Raw genomic sequence first — 27,067 nt, 5'->3', positions numbered from 1 at the left:
TATTGGCATAGGGTCTCTCATATTATGGCTTTTATGATCTCGAGGTATGATCCTTCTATCCCTACTTTCTTGAGGGATTTTAATTAAGAAAGAATGCTGTATTTTGTCAAATGCTTTTTCTGCATCTATTGAGAGGATCATGTGGTTCTTGTCCTTTTCTTTTATTGATGTGATGAGTCACATTGATTGTTTTGCGGATATTGAACCAGCGCTACATCCCAGGTATAAATCCCACTTGGTCGTGGTGAATAATTTTTTTAATGTATTGTTGGATCCAATTGGCTAATATCTTGTTGAGGATTTTTGCATTCATGTTCATCAGGGAAACTGATTTATAGTTCTCCCTTTTAGTGGGGTCTTTGTCTGGTTTTGGAATCAAGGTAATGTTGGCTTCATAGAGTTTGGAAGTTTTCCTTCCATTTCTATTTTTTGGAGCAGCTTCAAGAGAATAGGTGTTAACTCTTCCTTAAATGTTTGGTAGAATACCCCTGGAAAGCCATCTGGCCCTGGACTCGCTTTTTGGGTGATTTTTGATTACTAATTTAATTTCTTTACTGGTTATGGGTCTGTTCAGATTTTCTATTTCTTCCTGTTTCAGTTTTGGTAGTGTATATGTTTCTGGGAATTTGTCCATTTCTTCCAGATTGCCCATTTTATTGGCATATAATTGCTTATAATATTCTCTTATTATTGTTTTTATTTCTCCTGTGTTGGTTATGATCTCTCCTCTTTCATTCTTGATTTTATTTATTTGGGGCCTTTTTCTCTTTGATCAGACTGGCTAGTGGTTTATCAGTTTTGTTAATTCAAAGAAACAGCTTCTGGTTTCATTGATCAGTTCTGTTTTTGGTTTTGATAGCATTAATTTCTGCTCTAATCTTTATTATTTCCTGTCTTCTGCTGGCTTTGGGTTTTATTTGCTGTTCTTTTTCTAGCTCTTTAAGGTGTAAGGTTAGGTTGTGTATCTGAGACCTTTCTTCCTTCTCTAGGAAGGCCTGGATTGCTATACACTTCCCTCATATGACTGCCTTTGTTGCATCCCAGAGGTTTTGGGCTGTGGTGTTTTCATTTTCATTGGTTTCCATGTACTTTTTAATTTCCTCTTTAACTTCTTGGTTAGCCCATTCATTCTTTAGTAGGATGTTCTTTAGTCTCCAAGTATTTGTTATCTTTCCAAATTTTTTCTTGTGGTTGATTTCGAGTTTCACAGTGTTGTGGTCTAAAAATGTGCATGGTATGATCTCAGTCTTTTTGTACTTGTTGAGGGCTGATTTGTGTCCCAGAATGTGATCCATTCTGGAGAATTCCATGTGCACTGGAGAAGAATGTGTAGTCCACTGCTTTAAGATAAAATATTCTGAATATATCTGTTAAGTCCATCTGGTCCAGTGTGTCATTCAATGACATCGTTTCCTTGTTGATTTTCTGTTTAGATGATCTACTGCTGTAGGTGGGGTGTTGAAGTCCCCCACTATTATGGTATTATTATCAGTGCGTTTATGTTTGTGATTGATTTATATATATTTGGGTGCTTCTGCATTTGGCACAAATGTTTACAATTGTTGGGTCTTTTGGTGGAAGAACCCTTAATTATGATAGAATGCCCTTCTTCATCTCTTGTTACAGTCTTTTTTTTAAAGTGTAGATCGTCTGATGTATGTATGGGTACTTCTTTTGTCAACCATTAGCATGATAGATGGTTCTCCATCCCTTTACTTTCAATCTGAAGGTGTCTTTAGGTCTAAAGTGGGTCTCTTGTAAACAGCATATAGATGGTTCTTGTTTTCTTATCCATTCTTTTACCCTGTGTCTTTTGATTGGAGCATTTAGTCCATTGACATTTATTTTATTTTATTTTTTCCTGGTGGAGAAGGGAGACAGGTGCATTGACATTTAGAGTGAGTACTGAAAGGTATGAATTTATTGCCATTATGTTTCTTGTAGAGTTGGGAGTTTCTGGTGATGTTCTCTGGTTCCTTCTAGTCTTTGTTGCTTTTGGTCTCCCCCCCCACCCCCACCCATCTTTTCTCCCCTCAGAGAGTTCCCCTTAAAATTTCTTGCAGGGCTGGTTTAGTGGTCATAAACTCATTTAATTTTTGTTTGTCTGGGAAACTTTTAATCTCTCCTTCTATTTGGAATGACAGCCTTGGTGGATAAAGAGTTCTTGGCTGCATATTTTTCTGATTCAGCACCTTGAATATATCCTGCCACTCCTTTCTGGACTGCCAAGTTTCTCTGGATAGGTCTGTTGCAAACCTGATCTGTCTTCCCTTGTAGGTTAAGGACTGTTTTTTCCTTGCTGCTTTCATGATTCTTCTCTTGCCTGAGTATTTTGTGAATTTGACTGTGATATGCCAGTTGATGGTTGGTTTTTGTTGAATCTAATGGGAGTCCTCTGTGCTTCCTGGATTTTGATGTCTGTGTCTTTCCCCATGTTAAGGAAGTTTTGTGCTATGATTTGCTCACATAACCCTTCTACCCCTATTTCTCTCTCTTCCTCTTCTGGGAGCCCTATGATTGTGCTGTTGTTCCTTTTTAATGAGTCACTGATTTCTCTAATTCTTAAATCATGCACTTTTGCCTTAGTCTCCCACTTTTTTTCTGCTTCATTGTCCATAAATTTGTCCTCTGTATCACTAATTCACTGCTCTGCCTCATCCATCCTTGCCACCGTGGCATCGATTTGAGATTGCAGCTCAGTTACATTTTTATTTCATCCTGACTGGCTTTTACTTCTTTTATCACCCCAGAAAGGGATTCTAATCTATTTTCGACCCCTAGCATTCTTATTATCATGATTCTAAATTCTGGTTCAGACACCTTGCTTGTATCTGTGTTAAGTCTCTGGCTGTTGTTTCTTCCTCCTCTTTCTTTTGGGGTGAATTCCTTCATTTTGTCATTTTGATGGCAGAAAAGGAATTAATAAGGTCAAAAAAATTATAATTAAAAAATTAAAAACAACACACACACAAATTCAAATAAATGATGCTAGATCCTAGGTGTGTTTCAGTCTGGTTGTTGAAAGATTACAGGAAAAAGGGAAAAAGGGGAAAAAAGAAAAAAAAGGAAAACGTTTGAAAATTTGAAAAAAATGAATACAGTGAAATAGAATAAAATGAAATAAGTAAAATAGAATTTGAAAAATTTGCAAAAAAGTAAAAAAATAGAAAAAAATTAAAGGAAAATATTTTCAATAAAAATTGAAAATAATAAATTTTTTCTCTTTCTGTATTCAAGAAAAAGAAACGAAAAGAGGAAAAAAGAAAATTGAATAGATGGCCCAGTGAACAGACTGAAATACTATTGAAATTACATCATTTTCCCCTAGAAGTCAAACTATGAAGCAATTTATAGTCCATAAACTAAGCAGGCAGAGACACTTGTAGTGTTCCTGAAGAGTAAGGTTGGCCCATTTGGGCGGGGCTTAGGGTAATGGTTCTGTTCCCCACTAGATGTCGCTGTTTAGCTTACTGGGGTGGATTGTTGTGGTGCTTGTAGGTATGTGCATGCGTGGGAGGAGTGAAAGTGGCATATCCCAGCTACCCTGTCTCTAGTATCAGAACTCTGTTCTCCCCAATCATCAATTGTGCACCTGACCTTTGTCATCAGCTTCCGTCCACTCCCTGCTTTTATACTGTCCATGACCAAGCCCCAGGCAACACCTCCCTCCTGAGTTTTATCTCAGATGCAGCTGTTTTCCCTGACCCCTTATTTCTGAGGGACTGCGGCTTTGACCTGTTCTGCCCCTCTGCAAGAGGGTCTCACTGAGCAAGGGCCAGGTGCCTGCCCCCAGGAATGTTCATGGGACTGTGCTGCTGCTAATGCCAAGAGACTGCGTCTGGGTGCCAGCCTGCCCCAGAAAATGTTCACGCAATCATGTAGCAGCAGCATTTCAGGGATTATGGAAAATCGCAATACATACCTGGCACCGGGCTTCACCCTTAACGACTTTGTTCCAGCACCAGCAAATGTGGTTGTTCTCCGGGGTCTGCTGGCCCAAGGACCCCCGGGCCTCACTCTGCCTCTGGGGATTTGCCCTTCCCACCAGAGCACTGTCAGGTATCAAGCTGCAGAGTTTGAGGCTCTGTGCTCCCCCTGTTTATATAGAGTCTTAGTGGAATTTAAACCCCCTCCTTTTTTCTCTTTTTAGTTCAGTCCCTGCGGCTGTTTCCACTTTCTCTCCAGCTGCTTTTTTTGGGGGTGGGGAGTGGGAGGTGCTTTTCCCATACTCTCCTTCTGTCTCCGTCCTCTTACCACAAGCAAAAATAGCTCCCTGTCCTCCGTGGCTTCTCTCTCCCCCAGTTAACCTTTCTGTGCCATGTACCTGCTGAGTTCTGTGGTTCAGGTTGTGCAGATTGTTGTGTTAATCCTAAAATCAGTTTTCTAGGTTTACAGGATGGTTTAGTGTTGATCTGGCTGTATTTCATGGATGCGAGATGCAAAAACAACTTCCATGTTCTTCTGCCGTCTTGGCTCATTATTTTTTTAAATCACAGCTTAGGGTTCAAAGATTTTGTCTTCTAACCATTTGAGAGTAAGATGCCAACTGATGCCCCATTGCCCCTAAATACTTAAGCATCATTTCCCTACAGACAAGGATATTTTCCTTCATAATCCCAACCAACCACCAATATCAGGAAGTTAGTTTGATACACTAGTTCTGATTGTGACACCCCATCTCAGCTGTCCCCAAACAAGGACACCCTTCTCATCCCACATGGGCTCTGACACCTCATCTTGGACAGCTGTCCTAAAAGGTAGCCCTTATCACCTGGGTTAGGCTGGCCAGTTCCCAGCAAGCTTGCCCTCCACTGGCCGGGCTCACTCCCGGCCAGCCCTCCTATGCAGACATCTTCCTCACCCTCTGTGGGCTTTGACACCTGCACAGGGCCGTCCCGTGTGGACATCCTTCTCATCCTCCTCATCCTCCTCGGGCTGTTCCCCTGCTTTGGGCTACTGTGCCTTTTTCCCCCCACATCTAAGAGGTCTAGGACTGATTGCTAGGGAAGCAAAGGCTCACAGGCCTGGCCTTGAATCTTGGTTTCTTTGTTTACTAGCTGAGTGTTGTTAATGAATCATTTTTCTCCCCTGATCCTTGGTTCTGTCTTTGGAAAAAAGTGGATCCGGTAATATCTTTCTCGGTGTTATGGGCAAAGACTGAGTGCTTTACATTCCACAACTCTATAGAAGAGCCATTCAACTAATAACAGTTGCCTTCTCTTTAGCTTTTCACTAGACTTGGCCTCAACATGTCTAGTGCTGCTGAGGCCCTCTGTGTCTGATTCCTGCACCTTTATTCTTCTTTGCAGATCTACTTTGAGGATGATGGTGGGACAGAACTCTACCGGGTGCCTCTCAAGAGCACCCTGTTGCACGTGCTGCAGCACCCCAGGTAAGCCACCTTCATAAGGCTGAGTAGACCAGGGAAGGAGCTTAGGCACCATCCCAGGGATACAGCCAGGTTCTCATTGCACTGCTGACTAATTAATTGCCTTGTACTGCTTTCCCTACTGCCCTGGACATAAAACTGAGATGGCAGCCATGGAGACTGGTTCAGGTCATTGGCCAAATAGGCTTCAGTGTGACTCTGCTCATTACACTGCAGCCAGGACACCCTCAGACTGGGAGAAGTGAATGGTGCTGGTCTGAGAAGGGACAAGCTGCCTGGCTTTTGTACCTGAAAACAGCAGGGTTGGCGCTCTTTTCCTAATTGTGCCTGTGTCCCCTGATACTGTTATATGGAAAAGAACATTGGTTCTTCAAGTCAAGACACCATCATTTTCGAGCTGTGGGACTGTAAGCACATACTTCCTCCCTGAGGAGGTTTCCTCATCTTTAGATTGGGGCTGATAATTCTTGCCTACATCTGTCTCAGGTACTTGAGAGCCAGCAAGAGAGTAGGAGTCACAGTAGTTTTGTAAACTGTAAAGGGCAGTCTTGTTGTAAGTGCGTCTTTGTTAGTAGCTGTGGCAGCCAGTTGGATTTGGCTTCTGTTTGTTCAGCTTTAGGGTGTTCTGGACTATGAGGGAATCCCCTGGGTAGATTTCAGAGTTGACTCTTGGACTATTTTTCCCTAAGCTTTGAGCAAAGCAAATGTCTTGCATTTAGGCTAAAGAAGCCCACTGTGTTGGACATGAGGGTGGTTGGGTGTGCTGAGAAAGAGGCTGGAAAGCTGGGTTGGAGCCATGCACGAAGGCCTTGAATGCTCTGTTCCAGAGCATACTTTATCCTGATCGTGGTGGTGTATGGAGCCACAGGGGATGTTTAGGTAAAACAGAGTAGCGTACAGATCATATGTACTATTGATGGTGAGGCAGGAGGTAAGGGGTGGATTGTAGAGAGATTTCAGAGGCAAACTGGATAAGAATTGGTAATGTGGTGACTAACTCAGTAGTGGGGATCTAGCTGGTCTTGATGTTTCTGCTTTGGTTTGGCAGGTGAAGATTTCTTCAGATAATGATATGACTTCTCTTGGCAAGTGGTGTTTTTGTTTTTATTTTTGTTTTTTGGTGTTAAATCCCTCTTCCAATCCATAGACAATTTTTGAGCTATTCCTTTTTTCCATTATTAGCAAATTACTACGACAAATTTCTTTAAATGGGCTTCACACTTAGCATGGAGTGCGGGGCTTGAACTCACGACCCTGAGATCAAGACCAGAGCTGAGATAGAGTTGGATGCTTAAATGACTGACCTACCCAGGTGCCCATTACCACATTTCTTTAAAGGCCTGAGGTCTGCTCTCTCCCCATCTCCAAAAAAGCTAAACAAAGCAGATCTGTAAAGGAAAGCCAATCTCATGCTTCTTAGAAAATGTAAATGCAGTTGGAAATGTTTACTTTTTAAATGATTGGCATAGGCAAGAGGCTACCCAGGATAGGTTTTGGGTAATTTCAGACGTTGAACCGGGTGAGCCAAAATATATAGACCCCTCTGTCCAGATCCAAGCACATTGGGTAATGCTAATACCCCTCAGTCTGGGAGGCCGAGGCCTCTGCCCCACCCTGCTTGCTTTATGCCCCAACAACAGCAAATGCTCTGGTGACCTGCACCTCCTGACGTTTGCTCCCCCATGTCCCATCACTACTACCCCTTTTCTAAATTAAAGTACACATGGACACAGCATCTTCCAGGAAGCTTTTCCTGATTCCCCTTTCCTATAGAGGGCATCATGCCCTTTGGGCTAATGCTGTATTTCACAGATGCTTCTGTGATTGTCTTGCTGTCATTAATTATTTCTCTATGTCCCTTCAGGACTTGAGCATGGGATGGTTTTGTTTTTGACTATTTCGAGACAGAGAGCATGAGGCCGGGCAGGGAGAGAGAATCCCAAGCAGGCTCTGTGCTGTTAGTGCAGAGCCTGATGCGGGGCTCAATCCCACAAACTGTGAGATGATGCCCTGAGCTGAAATCAAGAGTCAGACGCTCAACTGACTGAGCCACCTAGGTGCCCCTTGTTTTCTAATCTCATTTCAGCACAGAGCCCAACTTACCCTGGGCACACACTTGAGTGAGTGAATGAATGAAAGTTTGCTCTTATAGTCTTATTTGATGTTTAGCTACAGGCGTTCATGATGCTAGAGGACTGGTCCAAAGGTTCTGGCTAGGTTGTAAGAGGGAGAGGGTCATGCTAATTTGCCAGATTATGTAAACAACCAAACGAATAAATGTGCTAAACTTGCATTTTAATGTTGACTCACACCCAAAGGTTCACCTTGAATGTTGTTGGGAAGGTGCATGGATGATTAAGATTGCAATTCAATTAACCCCTCTCTTTTGTTGTGTTCACTGCAGGTACTTTGTAAAAGCCCTGATACCAGCATTTTTGGTCTGTGTAGGAGCCTCTGGTTTTTGTAAGAATTACGTCCGGGGGAAAAAGGTGCATCAGGTAAAGTGACTGAGCCAGGCCCCTGGATCTCATCCCTCACTCTCCTCTGCCTGGAATCATCTGAACCCAACACTTCATTTCTGCCACCCTGGGGACAGTCCTTCCATGCATCATGGTGGGGGAAGAGCTGCTGACTTCCCTGAACTACATCCTCTTTGCTCAGTGCCAAGTTCCAGCTGGTCTCTACTCTCCCCTGTTGATTCAAAATTGTACCTTGGTCATGGCATCCTTGGAGTCACTGTGAGCTGTGTTACCATCAGCCTCCATTCCCTGAAGGGACCATCTTACCATTACCACAGGAACTGACCTGAGGAAGTACTGACCTGTAGACACTTAGTGGTGTTGGCAGCCTCAGAGAAGCTCTCTCTCAAGCCATGCGAGTAATTTTAAGGCACTCAAGCTTAGAGACTCCGGCCTGCAGGTATTTCATGAGCAGAGAGGCTTGCTGTATGGGGACGGTAGACCCTTGGAGTGAGATGGGGTCAGGAAAGCCAGTTCCTGTTTCTGCACCTGTAAAGACCTATAAATGGGTCCAAAACCCCTAAAAAGTTGACCAGTTTTTCTAACCTGTATGGTAGGGAGAACTGTGACAGACTTGTTCCCCTTCAGTGTTCACATTTTAGGATTTTGCACCTCTTAAAAATCTTTGCAGTTGAGTCATTGTCATAGGTTGTATGTTTGTCTATAGCCATTTGCCTCCTGCTCCCTAGAGGGTAGTACGTGGCCTCACCTGCAGCCCTGTGATGTCTTGCAGTACCTACTCCACCCACCAGGGGATGCAGAGGGATGTGGGTGGACGTGTCCAGACAGAAGGTTGGTAAGTTCATGTGCTTTTCCTTCTGTCGTGAACATATTTCCCAGGTAGGGGCTCTTCCATCAGCCTGGGTACCAGAATGGCAAGACACGTGGAGCAGAGCTGAAGCAACTGGCCTGTAGAGTCGATTGTGACGTGAACTAGAAATAAATGTTGTTGTAGTAGTAAGCAGTTTGTTACTATAGCAAAGCTAAATAATACATCATTAAACTGAAACCTGCTGCTGTCCTCAAAATCGAGTAATTTGAGGTTTTGTGCCGTGCGCTTCATCATCTTTGAAGGGCAATTTTTTACAAAGAACCATGTAGCCTTCCTTCCAGGTGCAGGTGACTGCTTGTGGCTGGGAAGCAGAAGTCCAGTCTCCACCCTAAGCCTAGCTCAGGCCACACGGAGGCCATTCTCTCCCCCACTGCCTGTCTAAGTCAGCACTGTGCAAGAGGCCTAACAGCAACCCTAGCGGGCACTGCAGGCTTCTGTGGAGCAGCAACCTCCCTGTCCTGGGGTAGAACAGGCCCCCGTGTGCCACCTCACTCATCTTCACTCATCTGTGAAACAGACTGCTTTCCCTGCTTCCTTCTGGACACTCCTGAGGAACGAAGTTCCATGACTGTCATCCCCACCACCCAGCCCTTTCTTCAGGCTCCTGGTGGGCCCAGTTATCAGCCAGCTTCTGGCTGCCTTCTCTTTAGGCCCTGCCCCTCCATCCAGCTAGGGTGAGTGGGAGAAGCAGAAAAGGGAGGAAAGCGACTTAGCTTGGCAGACAGACCACAGCTAGGGTCCTGGTGGCTGCTGACTTGCTGTGCCTGGGAGGAAGGGATTGTGCTTGGAGCCTCCATCTGTAACATGAGTCACTGTACCCACCTCACAGGCTTATCTGTGCCACCTGTGTGCAGATTGGTAGCATTAGACCAGTGATTCTCAGCAGGGGTGACCTGCACCCCAGGGGTACCTGCCAATGTCTAGAGACAGTTTTGGTTGTCACAACTTGGTGGGATACTGCTAAAAACATTCTACGGTACGTAGGACAGCCCCCACAACAAAAGTTATCTGGCCCAAACTATCAATAATGCCGAGTTTGAGAAGCACTGCACTAAAACTTTCAGAAGGCACACTCTCAATGGGCAGAGGCCAGATGGGGATTTGTCTTAGTGCCCAGGCCTGACACACAGTGAGTATGACACACCGAGAGCTCCATGTGCATGAAGTGGATAAATAAACGAGTGAAGGAAATGATGAGCAAAAAAATAAAACCAGAGTCCTGTTCTGAGGCCCCATCTATACATATGCAAACATCGGCATTCCCAGGCTCAAGCCCATGTACACACCTTACACCCCCTCCAAGAAGGCTTCTGGCCTCCCCAGCCCGTGGGCTCTGCCCCTTCTGGCCTCTGCCGTCCTCTTTGGTCTCCAGGGAGTGGATAGAGCACAAACTTAGGAATGAAGCATGGAGGCTAGGACTAGAGTTGGCTACGGTTAGGAGCAGGGGCCCCACTGGCCTGGCATGAGCCCCTGACCCCCTCCCTCCACTCACACAGCTGGGTCCCACGGAACATGTGGCCTGGCCCTCACCCTCTGCCTCACAGCCGCCTGTCCCTACCTGGGACTCCATCCCAGTCAGAGCTCCCTCAAAGACTCAACCATGGGACCACCTTATTTTACAGATGAAGAGGCCCAGAGGGAAGGAATGGGCAAGGCCAAGGCATCAGCATTCTTCACATCCCTGATTTGAGGCAGAGCCTTTCCCACCACCCAGGGGCACCACCTCATCACAGGACCAGGGACACAGGTGGGACCGCCAGACTTCTGTGTGGTTACCTCTGTTGATTTGGGGTGGCAGCTGGAGAACCTGGGGGTGGGGCAAGGCCCCTTTAAGCCACCCCTGAAACACTGCTGGCAGGTACACAAGGGCAGGCAGGGAATGGGGAGGAATTGTGGCTGTCAACAGCATTCTGGCGCTGTGCAAACCTGCTTTCTCTTCATTATGACAGCCACACTCTCAGGTCCCGATTTTATAAATGATATAAAATGATCCCAAGTTTATAAAGGAGGTGGGGGCACACGGTCTCACTACTAGTGACTGTCAGAGCCAGGATTTGAACCCAAGCATCTCACTCCAGAGCCCACCTGCCTCCTCTTCCTTGTTCCTTTTATTCTGTTTACAAACACTGAACCTAACTGGCACCAACCAAGGACAGGGCATCGAGGCCCAAGTGCATCAGGCAGCCTCTGCCCTCAAGATCACGCTGTTGAGTAGATGTTACAAGTCTAACCCTGGACTGGAAACTGCTCCAAGGAAGAGAAATACAGCCACAACAAGCAAGTCCTCACCCCTGCTCAGAGCCCTCAGCAGCTCCCCATTCCCTCATAAACACTCTTGGTGTGGCACTCAGTGCTCTTCAGAATCTGGCCCCAACCACTTCTGTGGCTTCCTCTTTCCAACTGCCTTAGCCCAGCCATCCTGGACACAGTTAAGCTATGGGGCAGGACAGTGCCGTGGCTTAAGTATTACCTCTGGACCCAGGCTGCCTGCCTGCCAATTCCAGCCCTGCAACACACTAGCTGGTGGCCTCAGGCACCTCCTTGGGCACTGTGCCTCAGTTTCCTCACGTGCAACACGTATAGCATAATAGCACCTACCTCACACAGGAGCTGTAAGGATTATGTGAATTATTCTATGTGATGCACATGAACAGAGCTTGCCTCAAACTAAGTGCTCAATCTGTGCCACTTATTTCTTTTATTCTCTAATCGTGCCACGCTCTTAGCTTTGGACCTTTGCACATTCTGCTCCCTCTGCCTGGAGAATTCTTACTCTCACTTCTACCCTTGCCTCCACCCCCAATTGTTCCTTTTCTGTCTTTTCTAATCTTTACTCAGGCCTGGCTGCCACCTCCAGGATGCCCTCCTGGCCGCCTATCTCACATGTCCCACGGCACCTGTACTATTACCACACTTGTCACACTGCATTGTAATTGCCCACTTACTGGATAGTTCCTCCCACGTCTTTGTAAACTGAGTCCGGGGCCGTGAACTGTACACTTTTGTACCGCCAGCACCTAGCACAGCACACAGCAGATACACAACAAATAGTTACTGACTGATGGCACAGAGGAAGGGGTGATAAATTCTAAACAGACTGGGGGGGAAGCCACCACACAAGATGGATATGGGCCATGAGGTTGGGGAAGGGACAGGGAAGGGTGGGGAGTGGGAATTGGAAGGACCCCTCAAGCAATCCTGGCATATTCCAGGGGGAGTGCATAAGTGGCCTGGCTCACTAGTAACAGCTGCCATCTACTGAGCACTTAGGATATGCCAGACAGTGTTCTAGGGTGCTTCGTGTGGGCTGACTTGCTCACTCCTGACACTTCCAGGAGGCAAGTAGTTTACAGAACCATTTTACTGACAAGAAAACCGGCACAGAGAGGGTAACCTGCCCAGTGTTAGCTAGCTAGCGAGAAGTAGAGCCAGAACTTGAATTCACAACTCCCCTAAGCCCTTCAGGATACATCTGCAGCAGTAAGACTGGGCCTCTGCCTTGCAGGAGTTGGCACTAGACCCAGCAGCCCTTTGCCTGTTCACTCCAATGTTGTCACAAAGTCTTGGCATTCACTGTCCTGCAATGTCCCCAGCCTGTCTGCCTGGGCAAAAGAGTCCAGTCTCCAGAGCCAGACTGCCAGAGCCCACAGCTGACTCCCCACAACACCTGACACCCTGCCAGTAGGGCTCCGCTCAGCCCTCGAGCTTTCTGAGGGAGGCTGGGCAACAAATTCTTCCTTGCAAACGGCGTGTTCTCAGTCACCATTAACAAGTGCTTCCTCCTCGCTCTCCTAGCCCTACAGAGTTCTATTTAGCCAAGGGCAATTAGGCTGTTAACTATAGAAGCTCATCACCCTTCAGAGCTGCTGGCTCAACAGGAGTGAACACCGACCATCCCTGCACCAAAGCGGTGCCTGATCAGGGGGACCCTAAAGGTGCCACCCCCCTCTGTTGGCCCACGTGCACCATCCACCCACCTACTACGTGCAGAGGGCTAACTGGCCAAGTGTAAAGGCCGCTGCCACTTACCCAGCACCTGCTGTGAGCCAGGCACTGCTGTCCCTGTTTTACTGCAGAAGCACAGGAAGCACCTTGCACAGGGTCATATAGCTATCAAGTGGCCTAGGCAGTCTGACTCCACAGTCTCTAGTGTGGGTCACTATGATGTAAGTCATTATTTTAAGAGCAATACCTTGATTTTTTTCAAGTATACCCTAAGTTTGCACTAACATCAAAAAAAAGTTTCCCATGTTCCACATTATCAAACTTCTCCTAACTCTAAAACAAAGCCTTACACGCCCTTGGATGCATAACAATCCATTCTAAAAAGCATTCTGGAATCTTGGTGTAGAAATGGATGGTGGGAACTCTGTGAAGTTCTTTGGCACTCAGGTAGTTGAAGAAATGAGTTTCAACAGATTTCTACAAAGCATCTTTATTGATAGCCCAGCAGGTGTTTCTTCCATGAAAACAGGGTATTGATGGGGCCCTTGATTTACATTCTAAGCTTGATTTACACAATGGTTTTGTTATGCACCAGCTTTTGTCCCCAAGTATTAACTCTGCTAAATATTTCCCAGCCACTTGCTTCTAGATCTCCCCAAGGAATGAACAATGATAATACATCCTGTACCTGTTATTTTGCCAGCATCTCCATTTCACCAGTTTATGGCAAGAAGTAACATTGGCAGGTTCAGAAAAGAGACAGTAAGGTACACAGTGTGAGAATATTGGTCTTTTCTCTAAGGAGATGGAGTCATTCCACAGGCATCACTGAAGTCCTGCCCGTGGCACTCCCCAGGAAGGTTGTAAAGCATCAGATCAAGAAAACAAGATCCAGGTCTTGAGACAAGTTAACAGCAGAACTTGAGCTCCCAATGGTGGCATTTCCTAAGTTGTCTGGTGTGAAGGAAGTGCTTGCTGAGAGCACAGGGTTAAGCATTTCACGTAAGTAATACGCTCAGCCAACCGCAGGCCACCCTGAGAGGGGCATGGCCATGAGCACATCTTAGGGATGAAGAAGCTGAGAAGCAGAAAAGGCGAGTAATTTGTCTTAAGGTCACATCCCTGGTAAGTGCTGGATCTAGGATTATGTCTCTTCAAGGTTCTGATCTTCCCCCCGTATCATACCGCCCCTGGCTTCTTCCAAGACATGGTGGCTTAGTAATCAGGAGGACACCTAGGTGTCAGGTCAGCTTGCCCTTGAGCAAATCACTGTTCTCCCTGGATTCATCTCCCTTGGAAAACAGAGGACGGTACCTGTTTCGCAGCTACAAGGCTTCTATAGCTCAAACGGTGATCCAGCCAGACCATTCTTGATGCAACAAGATCGACTGGAGGTAGCCTAATTCAGGGGACACAGCACTCGGCCTGCAATCAGGTGTCCTGCTGTCAGATGGTGTGTGACAGGTGAACTCCCAGTCTGGGCCTGCTTCCCTTCTGTGAAATGAGAGGTGGACAGGCGGGCTCCAAGTCCTCCTGTTCGAAACTTCCACGATTCTGTGTCCTCCTCAAGTAACTCGGAACATTTATGAAGAATTTAAAAGTTAATTGGTTCTCTCCTCCTGGACTCTGGTTTTTAAGAGTGCTTGTATTAGGCTAGCCTTACATAAACCAGTTTATGGAGCACAAATTTAAATTAAAAAAAGGAGTGGGAGGTACAGGCTTCTAGTTGTGGAGTGAATAAGACACAGGGATGAAAGGTACGGCACAGGGAATACAGTCAGTGGTATTGTAACAGTGTTGCATGGTGACAGACGGTAGCTACACTTGTGAGCACAGCTTAATGTGTAGTTACTGAATCGCTATGCTGTTCGCTTCAAACCAGTGTCACATTGTGTATCAACTCTACTTCAATAAGAAATTTTAAAAAATTAAGCACCAATTCACACAGATTCTAATTTCTCATCTATTTTAGGCTAACTGGATTAGAAAGGCATAAAGAATTCAGTTTTATTTACTGAAATCACTTTCGTCTAGGCAGAGGCCATGCAGTTATAGCAGGAATGGCATAGGTTTTGGTCAATATTCACATTCTAGCTCTGACACTTAAAAGATGAAGCTTCAGGTTCATCATCGGTAAAAGGAGAACAGCATCCACCCTGCACAGTTTTTGGTGTGCAAATGGTATATAAAAGTGCCTCACAGCATACCGGTGCATGGCAGGCCCTTAACAAATAAATGACCAGACCATTAAAAGCAGAGTCAGTCTGACAGCGCACACAGGAAATTACTCTAAGAAATGCTCAGCTGCACAGTGGCTCAGAGATGGTGGCTGCCCGTAAGTACACTGGGAACCCTGAATCGACTTCGTGCATCTATGGAGCGCATCTATGGAGCTTTCAAATGCAGGATGCCCAGGCCGTACCCCAGACTCTAACCAGAACTTTTCCGGGTGGGACCTAGGTAATTCCAAAGTGCAGCCAAGGGTAAAGTCCCCTAACTTCTAATCCAGCCTTTCTAGGTCTGCTCTCAGAATACACATCTCCTGGCCTGGGGGTCATCAGGGCTTGGCATGAATGTTAATGAGGAGACCTGATGGTGTGTGCTGGGGCGTGGGTTACTTGAGCAGTGACAGCAGCAGCAGGAACACACTGCTGGGAGCTGTTTGGCAGGTGGGACAACTGGCCAAGAAGTGTGCTACACTGGGAATCAGCCCAGGACCATGACCTTGGGGAGGTGACTGTCAACCGAGAGAGGGGGGTGCACGAACAATGAGCTGTGTGTGCTCCAAACAAGAATCAACGCTGAATGGGAGAGCGTGGGGGAGGCAGAGGGCAAAACACTTCCAGAGGTGGCGGCCCTGAGCTTGACTGTGACAGAATCTTGTTAGCTTTGGACGTGTGGAGACCATAATCTGATGAGCAGGAGAAGTGAAAGCAGGTGGCACTGCTCTGTGGCTCAAGCCTGCTCCCAGTTTCCACAGATTATGGGCAGAGACCTTAATATGCACCCCTGGTGCGGCACTAGGACCCAACTCTGGACCCAAGACAAGTTCACCATGGTACCTGAAGCCTGCTATCCCTACATTTGGGGGAGAAATGGTTTAAAACACATTCCCAGCCTTCAGAGGTGGGTTTTGTTTTGTTTTTGAGTGAACTGTAGAAATAGTAGGATAAAAAAGGAAAGAAGAGTGTCAGGTAGGAAGCTGCTGCTGTTAAAACGGCAGGCATTACCACTGTTCCAAGTTACTATGCAAGGCTCATCCCAGTAGCTTGACTTTATTCAATCAATATAACACCAACTCCACACTAAGCCACCCCAAAAGAGCCAGATCTCTGGAGGTGGTTTTGGGCCATTAGTTAATTCTATCAATTCTCTGTGTAGCTTAGACTACAGGGGATCAGAGGACCCAGATTTGCCCACCGTGAACCTCTTTGGAACCACCCAGTGACAGCTTAAGAATTTTACAGATCTAGTTCCATTTTCTCATGTCACAGATGGGGAAACTGAGGCCCCAGCAGGGAAGGGGACATGACCAAGTGGGGGAGGGCCAGTGGGACTGCTCTCTAGACCAAACGCGGCAAGAGGCACCAGGAGGGGTCAGACTGCTGGAGCCAGGAGGGCCTTGGCCACGGGCCACTCGCATCCTCCACACGGGAAACTCGGCAGAGAAGGGAAGCGACTCGCCTGAGGGTCAGGATGAGCGGCTCTCTCTTGCCCCTCTGCCCCCTAACCCACAAGCCTCCACAATGGAATATAAGAGGAATGCTATGTGGCAACACTGCCAGTCCAGAGAATGGAATCACCAACTTCAAATACAAAGAGTAGGAACAAAGGACTGGATAAAAGTCGGTTTCCCTAACATGCTCCCCCTGCCACGAGCTGCCTTGTACCTGGAGAGGCCGGCCCTGGGAAGGAGTGTAGGAAAAGACCATCCGAATGAACACTAAGGCTGCGAGATGGGGTGGGGGTGGCTCGGGGGTATTCAGACGACCTGCACTTGGCTCAGAAATTCCGTGACTCCTTCTCTGGTGAGGAAGACCACCTTATCGGTGTTCTGGCACCGGACTTCAAAATGGGCAGGGTCCTCCAGGGCCCTCTTGCCGGCGATGATCACAAAGGGGTACCCAAACTTGTTGGCATCTTTCAGTCTGTTTCCGATGGTCAGATGGGTCCTGTCATCGAGCAGGACCTCACCACGAAGCTGCGGCACTGCCTCCGTGATGAGGTCGTACAGGCTGCCCGTGAGCTCGGTGGCCGCCTCCTCCCTACTGCCCTTCTTCGGGGGGATGAGGCACACGTGGTAAGGCGCGAGGAGGCTGGGCCAGCGAACAGAGTCTTCGGTGGACAGCACCTCAATGCCGGCAGCCAGTATCCGCGTCACACCCAGGCCATAGCAGCCCATCTCGGCCAGGCACGGTTTGCCGTGGGCGTTGGTAAACTGGGCACTGAAAATGGAGGAGTACTTGGTGCCCAGGTAAAACGTGTGCCCCACCTCGATGCCTCTGCTTTCGGTCAGTGGTCCCCGGCAAGCAGGGCAGCTGGTCTGCGACGAGTGCAGCATCTCCGTGTTGGCCGAGAAGCCGCAGCCGGGACAGACCGCAAACCGGTCCTCCCCGACCTCGGCCGGCAGCTGGAACTCGTGAGACGTGGTGCCCCCGATGCTGCCCACGTCCGCCTGGACCCTGACGCACTGCAGCCCCAGCCTGTGGAACAGGCTGCTGTAGGCCCCGCACACCAGGCCGTAGGTCTCCAGGGCGGCCTCTGGGGAAGAGTCGAAGGTGTACATGTCCTTCATGTAAAACTCCCGGCCGCGAAGAAGACCAAAGCGGGGCCTGGGCTCGTCCCGAAACTTCCTTGTCACCTGGTACAGCAGGAACGGAAGCTGCTTGTAGGACAGTGTCTGCTGGGAGGCGACCAGGGCCGTGATGGCTTCCTCGTGAGTTGGTCCTAAGCAGTATTCCTTGCCGTGTCTGTCTCTAAGTCTTAGCAGCTCCTTGCCCATCAAGTCCCACCGCTTGGTGGCGCGCCAGAGCTCTGCTGGGCTGAGGCTGGGCATGTTGACCTTCTGTCCCCCGATGGCCTGCATCTCCTGGTCTATCACCCGCTCGAGCTTCTCTATGGCACGCACGGTATAAGGCAGGAGGTGGTAACAGCCGGGGCTTGCCGGGTGGATCAGACCCACCTGCAGCATCAGCCGCTGGCTCTTACAGCTCAGGTCGCCAGATCTGCCCTCAGGAGAGAGCACCTGGTCTTCCCGAAGGTTCTGGGGCTGGAACATGCGGGACAGCACCAAGCGCTTCCCTCTCTCTGGGCCACAGTGGTAAAACCTGTGAGGAACGTACCCAGAGAGCTGGCGGCCGCAGGTGGTCAGGGCGGGCAGTGCCCTGCATCTCGACAGCAGCCCTTCCATGGCACCCCGTGCGGGGAAGCACTTGTGCCTGGAGGAAAACGAGCCGTGCAGAAATAAGCGTTAACTGTGCTCCGACGCCACGACAGAGCCAGCTCGGTCTGGTCTCCCACAGACTTCTCAGCCAGCTACTGACTTTGCAGGTGCAAACCCTTTCACCTCTAATTTTCTAGCAGATTCAAGTCCTACTTCTCTTACCTCTACTGCTATTTTAAAAAAACACAATTATTTTCCCATTTATAAAAATACAACAGCATATTGTGGAGAGACACCACTGCGTGGGGAGTGCACAGCCGTGGAACCAGGCAGCCTGGATTCCAGGCAGGCTGCTTGCTGACGGCACCCTGTGTAGCTCGGGACATGTGACTTAACCCCTCTGTGCTCAGTTTCTTCATCTGTACGATGGGAATACAGTAAGACCTGTCTTGTAGGTTTCTTATGGGAATTTAGAAGAGTTATAAAAAGTTACTAGGACAGTATCTGGCACATTCTATGAGTGCAATCAATATTTACTATAGTTATAATAGAGAACTGGGAAAAAACAGAAACAAAAAAGAAAAGGAAATCAAGTCTAATCCCTCGGCCCAGAGACAACTGCTGCTGACAAGCCCTCGTCCCTTTTGCCAGCCTTGCTCTTTTGCCCACATCCCCACCCGGCTCCTGCCTTAGGTGTCTTGTGCCTCTCCCCATAGCCATAGCACTCTCTGGTCAGGCCTCACGCTCACGACTCTGAGTCAACACCTGTACCCCGTCTGTCTCTCTCACACTTCAGACCTCCCTATCCAACAGTCTCCTGGAGAAGGAGCTGCATGGATACTCTAAACTCAGCACCCCAGAGGGAACTCAGTATTCCCCCCTCCCCCCACCCCCCGCAACTGCCCTGCCGCCAAAACTGCTCCCCCTTCAGTGTGGCCTATCACTCACAATGGCACCAAAAGCCACCTTTGCCCAAACCAGAAGCCTGGGTTCATCCACTCTGTCCCCTCACCAACCTTCTCGGCCTTGTCATTCCTATATCTTCACTTGCTGTTCAATCTGCCCCTTCTCCCCACCTCCAGAGCCTCCGTCCAGGCCACCACCATCTCTCCCCTGGGCCCCCCACTTCCATGCCCGCCTTCCTCCAATCCATGCTCCATGCTGCAGCCACAGGGAACACGTCCCAGCACATACGGTAACAGTGTTTCTTTCCTAAAGCCCTCCAACAACTTCCTGCTACTCTCAGAATCAAGTGCAAGCTTTTGACCTTCTGGGCACACCTGTGAGCTGGCTGCTGGCCCCCTGGAGCTTAGCCTCCCCAATCGCCCTGTGTTCCAGCCGCACCACCACGCCCACTCTTAAACACACTGTGCCCTTTGCGTACCAACACCTACTCATCCTCCCAGCCTCGGGATCACCATCCTGTCCTCTGGGATGCCTTCCATGTCCCACTCCCATGTCCCAAAGGCCAGCGTCTCCCACAGCAGTCCCGACTGATCACCAATCCCTCTCAGGAGTGACTGCTGTCTTCCTCCTAGGCACTCGGTTCCATGCAGCCAAGGACCAAATCTAACTGGCCCACCACTCAGCACGGAGCAGGGCTTTACCAGACGCTGTCTACTAAATGAGCACATGTGTTCCTCTACGATGTTACAAAATACTCACATTCCTGATGGCAGTACAACATTCCACTGAGTAGATCAGAAACGATTCTCCTGCTATCAGGGAGCTGTCATCTTCTCTGTTATGTACAATCTACAATGAACAGAAGGCTTTTGTTTGTTTGTTGTACATTTGGGAGAGATTCTCAGGAAAGGAATTACTGAGTCAACACACAGAACTCTTTCAAGGTTCTTTTTTTTTTTTTTTTTTTTTTAAATGTTTTTATTTATTTTTGAAGGAGAGAGAGAGACTGAGCATGAGCAGGGGAGGAGCAGAGAGAGAGGGAGACTAGAATGTGAAGCAGGCTCCAGGCTCCGAGCTGTCAGCACAGAGCCCGACGTGGGACTTGAACTCACAAACTGTGAGATCATGACCTGAGCCGAAGTCGGGCGCTTAGCCGACTGAGCCACCCAGGCACCCCTCAGGGTTCTCGATTTATGTTGCCAAGTCCAGGGACAGCCCTACCTTTCGGCATCTCCCGTGAAGCAGAGCTGCCCTGTGGTTTGCTGACAATGGGTTGCCGGCTCCTCTTGGCTCTGGGAGCCTGGAACCCCTGGGTGGCCCCTTCCAGGTCCTAGTGGCCTCGAGTCCTCCAGCTGGTCTCCTGCCACCTCAAGCAGCCTCATCCATGTCCCCCATGCACAGTACAAATATTATCATCTCCCACATGGCCCGTGGCCTGAGACAGGTTGGCAGGCACTGCCGCAGAGCCCTAATGCGACTGAATGGAAAAGCGTGGGCTCTGGAGGCAAGTACACATGGTTCTCATCTGGTAAACCGCGAGCCAGTGGCCCACACCAGACACTCCTTCATCCTTAACTCCTCTTAAAGCAGAGGAGTCTGTCTCTGACCTCCCTCTCAAGTCCACCCTCTCCTTTCTGGCTCTTGCTGCCTCTACCCTGGGTTGGCCTCTCAAAACCTCTTGGTCCATTACGGTAGCCAGGTGGTTGTGAAACTTAAGTCGAGCATTAGAATCACCTGGAGGGCTTGTTACAACATTGACCGTGGGGCCTCAGCCCCAGACTTTCTGATTCAGTAGGCCTGGGGTGTGCGCAGAGAAACTGCCGTTCTAACAAGTTTCCAGGTGATGCTGATGCTGTTAGACCAGGGACCACACTGGGAAAAGCACAATAAACTCCAGGCGGGCAGTGACCATGTCTGTCTTATTCCAAGTTGTATCCGCAGCATCCAGCACGGTGCCTGGACACAGTGGATACTCAATAAATGTCCACCAATGACTGAACTGAGTGACTCCTGACCCCTGTCTGTCTGGTCTCCATATTACAGCTAAAAAGATAATTGACCCAATCATGCCCCGGCTTATAACCCATTAATGGCTCCTCGTCATCATTTTCTTGGAATGGTACTTCTGTTTACATGAAGCCTCTTTGTATTTTGATCCCAACAAACCTCTTCCCAGCTTTTTACCCTACCACTCCCCCAACATGCCCCAGACTGCTCAGCATTCCTGGAATTGGCCAGCTTCACCCCAGCAACTCCATCATTCAAGGTTCACCTATTACAAGAAGCTTCCCAAACCCTCAGAGATGACCACTTCCTTCTCTGTGCTCCCACTGCACACAACGCTCTACAGTTTACTGGACTGGAATAATTTTCAAAGCTATTTCTGAGAAACTGCTGTGTGCCAGGCACTGGGAGTTGAGCAGTATTTCAGGTCCTATTCCTCCATTAAACGAGGAGTTCGTGATGTTTTCTACATTGTCAGGCTTCAGGGCCTAGCATCACACTGAAGAGTTAATTATGTGTCCTAATCAAATATATTAGTAAATGAAAAGCTAAGTGACGGACGCAATAAAACAATTATCTGGATAGTTTAAATAAGAGCCTTAAACCCTCTGCCCTCACTCCCATCGTGTGCCTGTCCTCAGACCCCTCAGCTTACGCGGACGAGAGAATAATTATTTATCATCTCAAAATTTCAGCGTTATCTACAGACAGTACCTCTAAAGCAGTACAGTAATTAATGTATTCTGCACCTCAGACTCTAGCAAAGGGCCTCTGAGTCCTTCAGTCATTCACCAAATTTTTACAGAGGCGCGGGGCTCAATCTTTGGAGCACAGGCCTCTTTTAAGGTTAACTCACAATGGCCCCGCAATCCAATCAGGAAAGCTGGGCCTCAAGTGCTGCCGACACTGCCTGGTATATAATAGTTTTGCCATTATTATCGTTATGTCCAACTCACAGAAGAGGTGAGCTCAGAGATGTGAGGCCACCTGACAAGCGACACAGCAGAGGAGTGCAGGGGCACACCCGGCATGCTTAGGTTCCCGCCTCCAATCTCCAGTCTCCGTCTCGGACCGTGCTGCATAAAGCAGCAATGGAACCCCAGGGACAGTCCTACGTGCTGGCTCGGCCTTCACTGGCTGGGTGACCTCGGTCAAACGACTTCACTCTCCGGGCCTCACTTTCCCCATACGTAAAATGGGAAGGTTGGCTGGGCCACCCGGTGATCCCAGAGGGTCTCTCCAGGGCTGGCACTTCTAGGAACGTCAGGGCACTCACAAGACCCCAGGCAGACAAAGGAGGAAGTCCTGCCCTCATTTTACAACCGAGGAAACACTATCCCGGAGTTCAGGTGATAGCGACCCCTCCCCAAACCAAGGACGGGATGCACGTGGAAGCACGGCCACCAAGGTCCAAAAACCGAGACCCAGCCCTCTCGCCGCCCGCCCCGCCCAACCTCTGTCACCCACACTCACCAACCGAAGTCCCAGCCGAGAGCAGAACCGCGCAGAAACAACTGAAATCCCAGCCGAGACCGCCGGCCCGACCGCCACGCCGGCCCAATGCGCCTGCGCCAGGAACACGTCCGCCCGAAGCCCCGCCTCCTGCCTTACCTGCCAATCACAAAGCCGCTCTCACGGGGCCTGCCCCCACCCCCAACCCCCGCCCCAGACGCACGTGGAGGTTTTCCGGAAGTTTAGCCAAGGAGAAAGAGTCCGGCTCTCCTCCACATAGATTGGTTTGGGCAGCAAAGAATAAACTGCTGTTCCGGAAGTGCCCTCTAGGAGGTAGGGAGGTGTAACTCTATGATAAAAGCCTGGGTTTTGAGCTTGGTGTTCCCTCCCACTGCCAGGGGCCACCCCACTCTGAAAGGAAAGGCTAGCGAAAGTGTAACCATGACAACAGTGGGACTTGCCGTTAGGGATATACCCGAGGATTTTTACAGGCTTTCAATTTAAATACATTAAAATTTTTTAACAGAAAAAAAAACAAAAACAAAAACAAACCTTTATCACAAAGCGCAAGACAGTCTTTAAGACACTAGATCAAACTTTCTTTCACAAAATATTTTTTTGAGAAGCTACCATGTACCAACCACTGGGAGAAACTGGGAATAGTGAACAAAACAAATTTCCCTGCCCTCAAGGTAGCTTGCATTCCCGTGAAAAGAGTCAATAAGTCAATATGAAATTTGGAAGGGGAGCAGGCACTTAGTAACCAAAGTAGTATTTTTATGCAATTAATTAAAAAAAATAAATGCCAAAAAAAATCCATGGTGAACAAAACACCGAAGTTTTTAATAAAGACTGGATCCCTCGGTATCCACCCACAGAGAAAAGAATAAACTGTGAAAAGGGAATGCGTTGGAGGAAGAGCGGTTGCGATTCAAAATAGGATGATCAAGGAAACCCTCATCTAGAAAGTGACATTTTGGCAAAGACCCGAAGTTGAGAGAGTCTTGCAGATATCTGGAGGAAGAATGTTCTAGGCACAGGGAACAAATGACATATCCTGAGGAGGGGGCTGTATATCATGGAACTCCAGCTAACTAATAACAGCTATAGTTCATTGAGCGCCTAAAATGTACTAGACCCAATGCAAGACACTGGCCCCAAGAAGCCCTCAGCCCGAAGATCTGCCAGGAACGACATCATATGATCAGTGGTTTAATAGGGGCTGAAGAAAGTCCTGTGGGAGTGCAGGGGAGGAGGGCTTCATTGAGGAGGTGTGCTTTGAGCTGAGCCTGAAGAGTGAGTGGGGTTCACCAGGACAAGAATGGTGGTGGGAGTGGCCAGGCTGAGGGAGCAGGACATTCCTGCAGGGAAGCAGGAAATGATGAGCTGGTGTCAGGGAGTCACGGAATGTCATAGGGTTTCCATCTCCATCTCCCTCTTCTCCTAAAATAGTGCTTGACACACAGGTCAAAGCAGTGGTTCTCAACCTGCAGTGCACTGGACTCACCATGTGCCCCAGCCCCCCAACCCTGCAGTGCTGGGTATCACGTTCCCTGGGGTGGGCCTGAGCATCAGTTGTCCCCCTGATGATCCTAATGTACAGCCTGGGCTAGATCCGCTGGTCTAGAGGAAAGGCACTGGACACTCTGTTGGGCCATTGGCTGGACCCGCAGGCATCGGACAGTCTGTTGGGCCAGTGGAGGAAAATAAAGCGTGGGTGGACCCCACGACTGACATCTCGCCCACCCCCAGCTAGGAGGCCAGGCAGAGCTGGACTGGGGCTGAGCTCCTTTGCTCTAAGAACGTCGCTGGGCTTCTGCAGCCCAGCTCTGTAGTCCAAGCTTTCCCTAAGGAGTGCAGTCCTAAAGGTTTTCCTGAGGCAATATTCCCCACGCCTCCTCTCTGGGGACAGGAGGTGAATAATCTTCAATATCGGGATCCACAGTAGCCTTATATTCCTCCCTGCTCCCATGCATGCTATTACATCCCTCCCAATCCTGGAAAAGCCAGGAATCCGGCCTCTGCACCCTGAGGTGTTAATTATTTCTCAATTAGCAGTTCCCAGGCTGTAGAGCATAGTGGTGTGGAGAGGCCTAATGACTTGCCATGTTTATACACCCCCACATCTTCAGAGCACTTTACCAATGGTAACTAATTAATGCTCACGACCCCCTTGGGAGGCAGGCGGAGAACTGCATTTTACTGTGAGTTTGCAGCAGGCTCTGCAGCCTGGAGCCAGCCATGGTCAGAGTAGATGTGCTTCCCATTGAGAAAGTCCAGGGGTGGTGGAGGCCCAGAATCTAGCCCTATCGCCACAGCAACTTCCAGTGTGACAGTTCAATCAATCACTTGATCGGTCATTTGCTGGGTGTCCTGATTTACGGAGTTCATTCATGATTAGAACCCTGCACGTTCCCTAAAACAGAAAAAAAAAAAAACCCACAGAAAAAAAGTCATTCATTCATTGTCATCAAAAAAAAAAAAAAAAAAAGCAAAAGGACCCCATACCCCACACCTGCCTTGGTGTCCCCGCAGCTCTGGGGGCACACCATGCACTTAGAACTTTGTTTCCACTGGCCATTGGTCAGACATGCTCTTTTCCATATCCTTTTTTGTTTGTTTGTTTAATGTTTATTTATTTTTAAGTGGGGGGGGGAGGGGCAGAGAGAGGGGGAGACACAGAATCCAAAGCAGGCTCCAGGCTCCCAGCTGTCAGCACAGAGCCTGACACGGGGCTTGAACTCAGAACTGTGAGATCATGAGTTGAGCCGAAGTTGGATGCTTATCCGACTGAGCCACCCAGGTGCCCCTGTATCCTTAACCTTAACCTTAACCAGAGGGCCTGCCCCAGCTGGGGATTAGCAAAGTGTTTTGCTTTTTGTTTGTTATTTTAATATATGAATGAATGAATGAATGGTTTGTCTCTCCCTCAGGTTGGAGTTCTCCAAGGACACACTGAGTCATTCCCTCATCCAGAGCCCATGGCCCTGGTACGGAGGGGCTCTGAGTATGTGCTGAATGAACAAGTGAAGTCAGAGTTCATAGTAGGCTCCCTGATCTCAAGTTGCTCATAATCTCTGGGAGAGGCTGCCTCTCAAAGTGAAGGTCCCAGCATCCTGTGGGGAGAAGCTGTGAAGAGGGGAGAGCAAGACCTGTGCTGCAAGGAGTGGCGAGTGGGATCAGGGAGGGCTTCTCGGAAGAGGGGATGCAGAAATGGACCTGAAAGGATAATTAGGAGTTCCCCAAGCTGACAAGGAGGGATAGAAAGATACCGTAGTCAGAGCACAAGCAAGTGACCACTGGCTGTGAGGAAGAAGGCTAAAATAGTTGGGCGGGAGCACAGAGCACACCTGGGCACCCTGGAAGCTCCAGGCTGCGAGTTTCTATTCGTCTTTGAGGCCAGTGACATTTTTTTTTCCTGAAGAGCAATACTCCTCTCCCCAACACACACACGTCTAATTTGAGGCTTAGCCCCGGACAACTCCTCCTCTGAGAAAATCCCTGGGCATTTTGCATTCCGCTCTACAGCGTGTATTTGTTTTGAAATAGACAAGTATGACTGTCACTCCAAGAAGATGGCTGTTTCCTCTGCGGGAGACGCGGGCCAGCGGGAGGACCCGGCCTGAGGGAAATGGCCGCCGGGCTTTACACCGGGGCAGGACACGGTCAGTTGTGTTTCCTTGCCTGAGTGGGGTGTGAACTCAGACGGGGGGAAGAGAAGGTGAGGGAGGCAGGGTGGGTGACTCCTACGGGGGCCCAGACTGGGACAGTGCGTGGGACAGACTCCAGAGACCCCCTGGAGGGACAGGCCACCTGATGGATTCCTGAGCCCGCCCCGCCCCGTTAGCCCAGCCGGACCCAGACAGACTGGACAGAGGGTAGGAGGGCAGCCTTGACTTGGAATCCTGCCAGCCACTTCCAGCCACGTGCTTCTGGGGCCTTGTGCTTCTGGGCTCTTCATCAGTAACACAGGAACCATAACATACATGTAGGGCCGTTGTGAAGATGCGATGAGAGATGTAATTGAAAGCATCTGGCTCATCCCTCCATCCTTCCCAACTCAGGAGACCCCGTGGCTCCCCTCACCCACCATAGAGAACCATCATTCTGCGGCCACCTGTTCCCTTCAGAATCCCTACTCCTGCCACCATGCGTGACACCAATTCCTTCTGTCTTCAGGGACCTCTTCTCCTTGGGCCTGGAGTGCATCACTCGTCCGCTTGTTTAGTGCCAAATCTCGGGTCATTAGAGACCAGGAGGGGGCTGGGAAGGTGGGCGTCTTTTTATCCAGGTTCCTCAGACTTGATGAGTGTGGTCATCATTATCGTCGTTCACGTTTATAGAGTCTTTGCTATGTGCCAGGGGCAATATTGAACACTTTACGCCATATCTGATTAAATCCTCACCATAGTCCCAACAGGTATAATCACTGTTCTATCCATACAGCGGACATCCAGTTTACCTTGGAAAGGTTGCTTAGCGTTAGCTCGTCCATGGTCAACAAAACGAGTAAAAGGGAAAGAAAGAATCATCTCCAGGTCTTTTGGATGCAAAGCCTGATCTCCATGCTCACAACCAGCAATGGCAACGTCTTTCTTTCTTTCTTTCTTTCTTTCTTTCTTTCTTTCTTTCTTTCT

At 48.8% G+C, this 27,067-nt stretch overlaps 2 protein-coding genes across 4 annotated transcripts in view; one reads left to right on the top strand and one right to left on the bottom strand.

Moving 5' to 3' along the window:
- The window catches only part of TTC4 (tetratricopeptide repeat domain 4), a 31,020-nt gene extending 21,734 nt beyond the window's left edge, over positions 1–9,286 (top strand). The window contains exons 9-11 of one of the 3 annotated variants that reach the window (XM_049617104.1): positions 5,310–5,392; positions 7,794–7,887; positions 8,749–9,286. In XM_049617104.1, coding sequence (XP_049473061.1) covers positions 5,310–5,392; positions 7,794–7,887; positions 8,749–8,823 — 252 coding nt within the window. In that variant the 3' untranslated portion in view covers positions 8,824–9,286. Of the gene's footprint in view, positions 1–5,309; positions 5,393–7,793; positions 7,897–8,748 lie in introns of those variants that run through there. The other 2 variants (XM_049617106.1, XM_049617105.1) reach the window with 2 other exon arrangements.
- A 3,873-nt stretch (positions 9,287–13,159) lies between these two features.
- PARS2 (prolyl-tRNA synthetase 2, mitochondrial) lies at positions 13,160–22,546 on the bottom strand. The gene is made up of 3 exons (XM_049617103.1): positions 22,452–22,546; positions 19,734–19,823; positions 13,160–18,123 (listed from the first exon to the last, which is right to left on the bottom strand). Coding segments are annotated over exons 2-3 (1,458 nt in total). The 5' UTR covers positions 19,736–19,823; positions 22,452–22,546; the 3' UTR covers positions 13,160–16,667.
- Between the last annotated feature and the right edge of the window lie 4,521 nt (positions 22,547–27,067).

Source organism: Panthera uncia, assembly GCF_023721935.1.
Source record: "Panthera uncia isolate 11264 chromosome C1 unlocalized genomic scaffold, Puncia_PCG_1.0 HiC_scaffold_4, whole genome shotgun sequence".
NCBI lineage: Eukaryota > Metazoa > Chordata > Mammalia > Carnivora > Felidae > Panthera > Panthera uncia.
The sequence above is the reverse complement of the archived record's forward strand: the minus strand, read 5'-3'. Positions and strand labels throughout refer to the sequence as shown.